Source organism: Frankliniella occidentalis, unplaced genomic scaffold, assembly GCF_000697945.3.
Source record: "Frankliniella occidentalis isolate FOCC.00 unplaced genomic scaffold, Focc_3.1 Scaffold1, whole genome shotgun sequence".
NCBI classification, from domain to species: domain Eukaryota; kingdom Metazoa; phylum Arthropoda; class Insecta; order Thysanoptera; family Thripidae; genus Frankliniella; species Frankliniella occidentalis.
In genome coordinates, this window is record NW_026267131.1 from 251,203 (window position 1) to 260,108 (window position 8,906).

Here is an 8,906-nt window from a genome sequence, read left to right on the forward strand (position 1 = left end):
GAGGGGGTGGGGGCACGGCCAAAGCCAACTTACCGGGGCTGTTTTGGTGGTGGCGTTGCGCAGGTCCGGCGCGATGTGCGAGACGTCGGTCAGCCCCTCCTCGATTTCGTCGTACTCGCCCTCCTCGGACGGGTTGGGCGCGCGTCGGTTCACGGCTGTGGGACGAAAAAGGTTTGGTCAGTCAGTGCTGAGCGGAGGCACCTGCTTTTGCAATCGGCATGCTCCGTATGATGTACGCCGAGGGGTACTTGACTGTAAATTCAAGCGTAAACCAATTTTTCTGATTTTTTCTTTCTTTCTTTGAAGGGGGGGGGGGTGCTGTACAATGTGTTTTCTGCGTGAAGTACCCCTCAGTGTACAGCAGTGCGTGCACATGTGCGCTCACCGCGCTTGCAGGGGCCGTGGGGTTGGTCGGGGCACGCGCACACGATGTCCACCTCGCGGGCGAGGCACAGGTGCGAGCAGCCACCGTTGTCGTCGCCGCAGGGCGGGGTGCCGGCGCGGCGCTGGCGGGCCGAGGACACGGCCTTGAGGTCCTCCACCTGGTCCACCATCGTCTCCACCGTCATGCGGTCCCGGCCCGTTCGCTTGGACGCGCGCTCCAGCGTGCGCTTGCTGAAGTCGGTCCAGAAGATGTGGTCGCCCACCTACGGAAAGCACGTCCAGGTGTTGAAGCATTTTCAACTAGGATGGTATCTGACAGCTGACAGTTTCCCGCCAGCTTAGACAAGGGATTCGATTTTCCAGAAAAGCATTTTTAGAAACAGTTTTGCCGGAATTTCCAATCCCTAGTTTGGACATGTCCACTGACCGTGGTGAGCCCGAACACGTTCTGCGCCTGCGCCACAAGCTGGATGCGGTCGTTGCCCGTGATCTCGCACGACTCGATGCGCGCGCGCCCGTAGTTGGCCCAGTAGAGGCGGCTGCCCTGCACGTCGAGCGCCAGACCGTTGGGCTTGTCCAGGTCCGTGCTCACGATGGCGCGCCGCTCCGACCCGTCCAGCTGGGCGCGCTCGATCTTGGTGCCGTCCGAGGTGCCGTTCGGCCCCCAGTCCGTCCAGAACATGAGCCTGCGTTTGAAGTAAAGAGGAATAATAGATTCTTAAGTTTCTTGGAAAGAATTTTCAAAGGCCTTTCATGAAATGCCAGCAATTTCGGCCGTTAACAAAGAGTTTTGCCAATGTTTTACTCACCCCTTCTTTGGGTGCACGACGACGGCGCGCGGCGAGGAGAGCTCCTTGGAGACGAGGATCTTCTGGTTGCGGCCGTCCAGCCGCGCCACGCCCACCACCCTCCTCCCGGCGTCCGTCCAGAAGAGGTTGTCGGCCAGCCAGTCCACAGCGACGCCCGTCGGCTCGCCGCCCTCCAGCCGCACCAGGGTCGTCACCTCGGACCAGTTTCGCATGCTCACCGACCTGCAGCAGGCAATTGTAGAAATTTTAATTTTGCAAACAAAATTTTTTGGGAAAATGGACATCAATTTTTTTATAAATCTGGCGACTAGAAAGTTTTACTCTTTCCATTTCATCTGTAAATATTTCAGTTTTTGCCATTTTTTTTCCTGGAAATTTTCTCATTTTCATAGGAAAATTTCGGAAGAGGAGGTCGGGACCAAGCTCACAGCAGGGCGTGGTCGTCTCGAACCATCATTCGCAGGGGGAGGCAGGGCTCCACTCACCGTATCTCCTGCAGGCTCATGTCGGCGAACACGACCAGCTTGTGCTCCCAGTGGAAGTCGACGGCCACGACCTTGCGCACGTCCGGCACGGGCAGCAGCACGTCGTGGAAGCGCTGCAGCGAGCTGGTGGCGATGCGCGCCAGCCCGTCCGGGGTGGCGAACAGCAGCATCTCGGTCACGTTGGTGGAGCAGGTGCGGCCGTCGCGGCCCATGGGCACGCCCGTGGGGCACGCGCACGCACGCCCGCCCGGCACGCGCAGGCACAGGTCCGAGCAGCTCGCGCCCAGGCACGCGTTCTCCGGCAGCGGCGACGTCTGCGACCAAAGGAAACCACCGCCATGCTCAACCGCCCTCCAAAAAGGGACTTCGGGGACTTCAACTTCGAATGGGGTGTAACGACTCCTTCTTGATAGCGAATTCGAGCCGTCCGTAATTGCGGTAAGCTAATGGTCGGGGGTAAAACAAACACCAGCAATAAAACGGAGGGGGCGTAGAACACAAAATTAACTCCTTGACAAGGAATCAACTTGTTCTTTAACTCGTTCTTATTGTGGCGCTGTCAGAAAGTGCGTTCCTCATTTTTGCCGTTGCGAAATTGACGAGTTCAGCCAATGGAAGGTCTCATAGCGCCTAATAGGTAGGCAACATCTTGCTTGTTGTACTTGCGTGTGCAGCGGGATGGCCCACCCTGGGCCTCGCAGGCGCCAAGCTGCCTGATAGGTAGATAGGCAACATCTTGACTGTTGTGCGTTTGAGTACCGTCTTCTCCTTGATACTAAAGCCAGTAGTCCCACATTCTATTTCCCGTTACTTTGCCTCTATCGTCGCCGACGACGCTGCACTACTCACATCGATGGCCTTGATGTCGAGCAGGTAGGGGAGGCCGGGTCGGATGACGGAGTCCTCGGAGGCGTTGACGGGCGGGTTCTTGGGCAGCGGCGCCCGGTGCAGCGCGCCCGTCACGCCGCGGTAGCCCCAGTACACCTGGCCGCCGAGGATGGCCACGCCGGCGGGGTCCTCGCGCAGGCGGTGCAGGACGAGCGCGCGCTCCGAGCCGTCCAGGCGCGCGCTCTCCACCGTGTGCAGGGCCACGTCGGACCAGTACAGCCGGTCGTCGTGCACGGCCAGCCCGCCCGGCCAGCCCACCTCGTCAGACAAGATCACCACGCTGGGAAAAATAATTTCGAAATTTAGAAGAAAAACGACGGTACCAAATCTAAAGTATTTCAGTTTTAAATGCTCACAAAAGTTACGTGTGCTAGAGGGAAAACTGTAATGTAACTTTAATGCGCTCTAAAGTAACTGATATCTTCAGAACCCTGATATCATAACGATACTATGGACTGACGTTGGGTGTGACATATCCTTTTCACGGCAACTTGTCGGACTCACCGGGCGCTGCCGTCCATGTTGGCGCGCTCGATGCGGCCGGAGTGCTCCTCCCAGTCGGACCAGAACATGAGGCCGGACGGGTAGTGCAGCGTGAGCGCGCACGGGTTGTGCAGCTTGTCCCACACGAGCACGCGGCGCCGCGCTCCGTCCAGCTCGGCCACCTCGATGATGCGCCGCCCGGAGTCGGTCCAGTACACCTTCCTGCCCACCGAGTCGACGGCCAGGCCGTACGGCGTATCCAGCCCGCTCGAGATGACGACCGTCGCGTTCTCCCCCGTGCGCGTCGCGCGCATGATGGCCGAGATGATGGTGTCGCTCCAGTAGACGTCGCCCGTGGCCCGGTCCGCGTCCACGGCCACCGTGTTCTGCAGCTGCAGGCCGGGCGTGGGCAGGGGCACGTCCATGACGTAGGGCAGTCCGAGCGGCACGCGGCGCACGTCCCAGCGGCGCGCCAGCAGCAGGTACGGCCCCGGCTGCTGCTCGCAGGTGCGGCCGTCCTCGTCCGGGCCCGCGCGCATGCGCCAGCCCACCGGGCACGCGCACCCCGCCAGGTCGTGCCCGTTGGACAGCAGGCACACGTGCGAGCAGCCGTAGTTGTCCTGGACACAGACCGGCAGTGAGTCAGCAAGGCGCGCCCGAGGGAAACTTCACTATTAATTCAAGAGTACAACGCTTTTTCCGCTTTTCTTGATTGTGTTTGTATTTTGATTTTGATATTTTCTTACTTTTTTTCTGATTTCTTTTCTGACTTTCTCACATTTTTCTGTTTTTCCCCTTGATTTCTTCGTTTTTTTCTTTGAAAAGTTCTTATTTTTTTTGAGTTTACTACCCCCGTGCAGACACCCCGCTTTGCTCGTCGCCTCCTACCTGGTCGCAGCCGGTGCGGACGGGCTGCCGACGCTGGTGGAACACGGTGACGCCCAGCAGGCCCGACACGCCCGCCCGCACCGTGTGGTTGTGCTTGCCGTCCTTGAGCACGTACAGGTCGTTGTTCTTGGAGTCGGTCCAGTAGAGGCGGTTGCCGAACACGTCCAGGCCCAGGGGGTGCGCCATTTTGTCTGCGGAAATAAGAGAAAGGCGCCGTCAGCAAGGTCCAAGCCCGAGTGCGCGGAGTCGTGCACGGACTGCACTTCTACTGGGTGGGGTACGTTTTCCCCGACACTTTATTTGAACTCAAGCTTGAGAAGAAAAGTATTTTGGAGGCCATGATCAATGTATTCCAGAGAGCAGAGGTAAATTTATAGCCATAGAGGTAACCTCATCTTTGTGTAAAACTCCACGTCTTTTGTCAGTCCGGCCCAGCGAAATCGGTTTGAGATTAGAGCCCTGAAGAAAGTACCCCCCTTATCCGTGCACGACGCCGAGCCCGCGGGAGTGCTACGCTCGTTATATACCCACCCATGACGAGGCGCCGGTCCGTGCCGTCGACGTTGATGCTGTCGATGACGCCCAGACCCGGGTCGGTCCAGTACAGCCGCTTGCGGTCGTGGTCGATGGCCAGCGCGCCGGGCGAGATGAGCCGGTCCGAGATGAAGGCGCGGCGCCGGCGCCCGTCCATGCCGGCGGACTCGATGAGCGGCTTGGGCCCGCCCCAGCTGGACCAGAACATGACGCCGCCCGGCGGGAACAGCGCCAGGTGGCGCGGCCCGGACAGGTCCCACAGCAGCACCACCCGCTCCTCGCCCTCCAGGTCCGTCGTCTCGATGCGCTGGCTCTTGTAGTCGGAGAAGTACAGCCGCCGGCGCACCCAGTCCACGGCCAGGCCGACGGGGTCCTCTGTGGGCGGCAGGGGTATTAAGGCTGGGCGCACTTGACGAGTGAGCCGAAACAAGGCCCGGACTCCGGCTTACCCAGGTCGCTCCCGACGACGACGCGCTGCTGGCTGCCGTCGCGCCTCGCCCTGGAGATGGTGGTCGCCTTGAAGTCGCTCCAGAAGATGGAGTCGGAGGCCGAGTCCCAGGCGACGGCCTGCGCGTGCCGCACCCCGTCCACGGCCAGCACCACGTCCCGGGCCGAGGAGCCCAGCCCCAGCGCGGCCAGCGCACCCGTCTCCGCCGCCGACCCGGACATCTCCCGCAGGTGGATCTCCTTCTTGCGCACGTACACGAGCATGCTCTCGGGGCTCGCCTCGCAGGAGCGGCTGTGGGGGGGCGCAAGACGGGTGGTGAGGACCCGGCAAAGAACCGACGAGAGTCGCATTGTGAGTGCAAGAAATAAACACCCACTTTAAACGTTAACTTTGAAAGACCAACCCCCAACCCCACATTGCGACCGAGGGGGCACCAATATCGAGTACTCACGGTTCACGTGGGAGTTAATAGCTTCAATATTCAGTCAATATTCAGCAATTACTCAGTGATATCACTATTTGAGTGTATTCACAGTACACAAAATGTCAGAGTTGGTGCTCCCTCGATTGCGACTTGCTCGTTCTTACTGTTCGCCCGGACGTTCGAATTACTCGCAGCTTTGAATGGTCGCCGCTGCTTGCTTACCGGTTGGACTGCAGGCGGACGCCCACCGGGCAGACGCAGGTGAAGGAGGTGGCGCTGGGCAGGCAGAGGTGCGAGCACGAGTCGTTGCCGCGGGGGCAGCGGTCGGTGTAGGTCAGCTGCCGCTTGGGGTGGCAGCTGTGCACCTGCATCGGCAGGTGGAGGCGGTCCAGCACGACGTGCACGCGGCGCCCGGTCACCTTGTTCGCGCCCATCACGCTGCGCGTGTGCCAGTCCGTCCAGTAGACCGTGTCCTCGAAGAGCGTGAGCGCGAACGGGTGCGGCAGCCCCTTGGCCAGCACCACCGAACGCGCGCGCCCGTCCAGGTCCGAGCTCTCGATCACGTGGTACATGGCGTCCGTCCAGAAGATGCGGTCGTTGTCGTAGTCCAGCGCCAGCCCGTTGGGCCACTTGATGCCCTGGGTGATGATGGCGCGCCGGTTCTGGCCGTTCATCTCGACGCGCTCAATCTTGGGACGGGGACCTATAGGCGGCAATTTTATAAAAGAGTAATAAAAACCACCGTTCGCATAATTTTACACACTGTGTAAAGCATTTACTTTTCAAGTTGCGTGTTGTAGTTGCTGTCGAAACTCACCCCAGTCCGTCCAGAAGACGAAGGCCCTGCCCGGGTGCACGGCGACGTCCCTCGGCTTCTCGAGGTCCGTGTGCGCGATGGTGGTGGGCATGGAGCCGTCTAGGTTGGCCACGTCCACGCGCCGCAGCTCGTAGTCGGTCCAGAAGAGCAGGCCGTGCACCCAGTCGACGGCCAGCCCGGCGGGGGTCTGCAGCCCCCAGCGCACCACGTCCTGCTCCACGCTGCCGTTGAGCGCCGCCTTCCGGATGACGTGCATCGAGTAGTCGGACCAGTAGACCTCGCCCGTGCGCCAGTGGAAGTCGAGCGCCACCGCGTTGTGCAGGCCGCGCAGCACGGTGTGGGTGCGCCGGTTGTTGAGGTTCACCTGACGGAGAAGTGGAATGTTACCGTCACGACTCGTGCACTTGTGGGGACCGCGTGTACTTGCCACGTGCACGGGGGTGGTATAATCGTTACTGAGGTTCAAGAAAAGGATCAGGGGACCATGATTGGACTCCAGGTGGCCCCAGAATACTTGTACGCGTACGCCGGGGCACAAATAGTACGGTACTTTATGAACTTCAATGGTGATCACGAACGCAATTGAGGGCATAATATTTGAACATTAACCCCACCCCCACCCCCAAGCTAGGGCATGTTCGTTGCATGTGCACGCAGTAAAAAAATGACCATTAGATCGAGAGCTAAAGTTTACAGCAATGCAGCACTATACAATGAGTGGCCACCCCATGCAACTACGCCTCCACTCCTTGTCGCAGGTGTCCGCACCTGCCGGATGTCCACGCGGTTGGTGAGCAGCAGCGTGGCGGGCGCCTCGACGCTCTTGCAGCTGCGGCGGTCGGGCCGCATCACGTAGTCCGGGCGGCAGCTGCAGAGGAACGAGCCGTTGGTGTTGGTGCAGCCCTGCTGGCACGGCGGGTCCTCGTCGTCGGCGCACTCGTCCACGTCCTCGCAGCCGCGGCCGTCGGCGGCCAGCCGGTAGCCCGGGCGGCAGCTGCACACCTCGCGCGCGCCCGCCGCCTCCATGCACAGCTGCGCGCAGCCCGAGCCGGCCGAGCAGTTGCGCGGCACGGGGCAGTCGCGCTCGTCTGCAAGCACACACCGGGGAGGCGTTGATAACACATAGGAGAAAGAATTAGCTAAACTAGCTTATTGAGCTGGCTGAAGTAGCTGAATTAGCTCAAGCATAGGTTCTGAACCACAAGGAGCCTTTGGCAGCGCACGACCTCCAGTCCAGGTGGGTCGGCTCAAGGACAGAAGCGGGCGCACTTACCGTCGCCGGCGCCGCAGTCCTTCTTGCCGTCGCAGACGTGCTTCTTGGGGATGCAGCTGAAGCCCGAGGCCGCGGCCGCCATGTCGAGCGGGTGTGGGTAGACCACGCCCGCGGAGGGCGGCGGCGTGGACGCGGCCGCGACGGGCTCGTCGCTGCACGCGTAGTGCGTCTGGTTGTTGCAGGCGGGAGGCTCGCACTGCACCTCGTCCTCGCCGCCGGGGCAGTCCTCCGTGCCGTCGCACACCCAGGCCGCCTCGATGCAGTATCCGCTCGAGCAGGCGTGCTGACCCGGCGGGCAGGTGGCCGGCAGCTCGGGCCCGCAGTCCGCCTCGTCCTCGCCGTCCTCGCAGTCGCGCTCACCGTTGCAGCGCTGGCGACCCGGCAGGCACGTTCCCGAGCGGCACCTGCAGCAGCACCATCCGGGTTGAGCGCCACGCTTCTACAAGCCTATCTGTGCACCATCTATAGCCAGCCACTTTGGCAGATTGCTGTCGTCATTTGCTAACTTAAAGGTGAATTTAAAACATGGAGCCCATTTGAGACCCCACCGAGAAAAAATGCCAATTTGTTTCAAAGGACTTTTTGATTCGAAATATGGAAAATTGTCTTTGATTTGTCACTGTAAATCGAACTGTTTTAGAAATATCTGTCAAAGAGCTATTTTTTTCTTGCAACCATGGCATGACAGATTTATTTGTCACTGCCATTTATACAAGTAAATGAGACTGACAAAAAATTCATTGTTGTTATTTTTTTTCTACACGGAGGTTTATGTACTCACTGGAAGTCACCGTGTACGCAGGCGGTGCGGCGCGGGCAGTCCTCCTCGTCGCTCCAGTCGCCGCAGTCGTTGTCGCCGTCACATTGGTACTCCTTGAGCACGCACACGGGGTACTTGCACTTGAACTCGGAGGCGTCGCACTGGACCACGTCGGCGTCTGCGACAGAAGAAGGGCGACACATGTCGTCAAAAAACCTTTCCCGGCTGCAGCAGGGTCATTCCATGCCAAACGTACCCCCAACAAAAAAAAGTTTTGACGAAACTTGGTGGATACGTTCCTTGAGTGGTCCGATGACCACCTGCAAGAGCGTTTCGACCTTGCGTGACGGGTTGCCTACTTATCGGGGGTCAAAGTTTTCCCGCCACTGCGCACTCCACTCGATTTAGCGAGCGCCACGCTTCATCTTTTTTCAAACGATCAACGTCCTAAGGGGTAACAACTGGCCCTCTTTCGAATGCGCTTGTCCATTTTCCGAAAATATTCACGCGACGTACCGAAAACTCGATTTTTAGTTTCAAAATCGGATTTTGGCCAAGTATGACACCTTTGATTTGCTTGAGAGTGGGCTCATTGGAAAGCCCGTTCAATTTCCTGTAAGACCCCACTTTCGGTATCATGGGCAGACGCCTACGAGTGACGCTACGGGGCCGAACGCAAGCCGCCCGCGCCGCCCGCGCCGCTCAGTCGAGCT

At 59.6% G+C, this 8,906-nt stretch overlaps 2 protein-coding genes across 3 annotated transcripts in view; both read right to left on the reverse strand.

The window, feature by feature from the left end:
- LOC113216037 (uncharacterized) overlaps positions 1-8,906 on the reverse strand; it is a 65,118-nt gene that overhangs the window by 53,668 nt on the left and 2,544 nt on the right. The window lies entirely within an intron of this gene.
- On the reverse strand, positions 34-8,421 carry LOC113216001 (low-density lipoprotein receptor-related protein 4; the record flags this gene model as incomplete). Its single annotated transcript, XM_052273483.1, is given in 15 exon segments — positions 34-155; positions 386-647; positions 812-1,070; positions 1,194-1,415; positions 1,679-1,992; positions 2,528-2,846; positions 3,071-3,669; positions 3,938-4,128; positions 4,469-4,846; positions 4,921-5,210; positions 5,566-6,046; positions 6,161-6,524; positions 6,929-7,248; positions 7,434-7,837; positions 8,215-8,421. Coding segments are annotated over 15 exon segments (4,707 nt in total), but the record flags the coding sequence as incomplete, so codon positions are not given.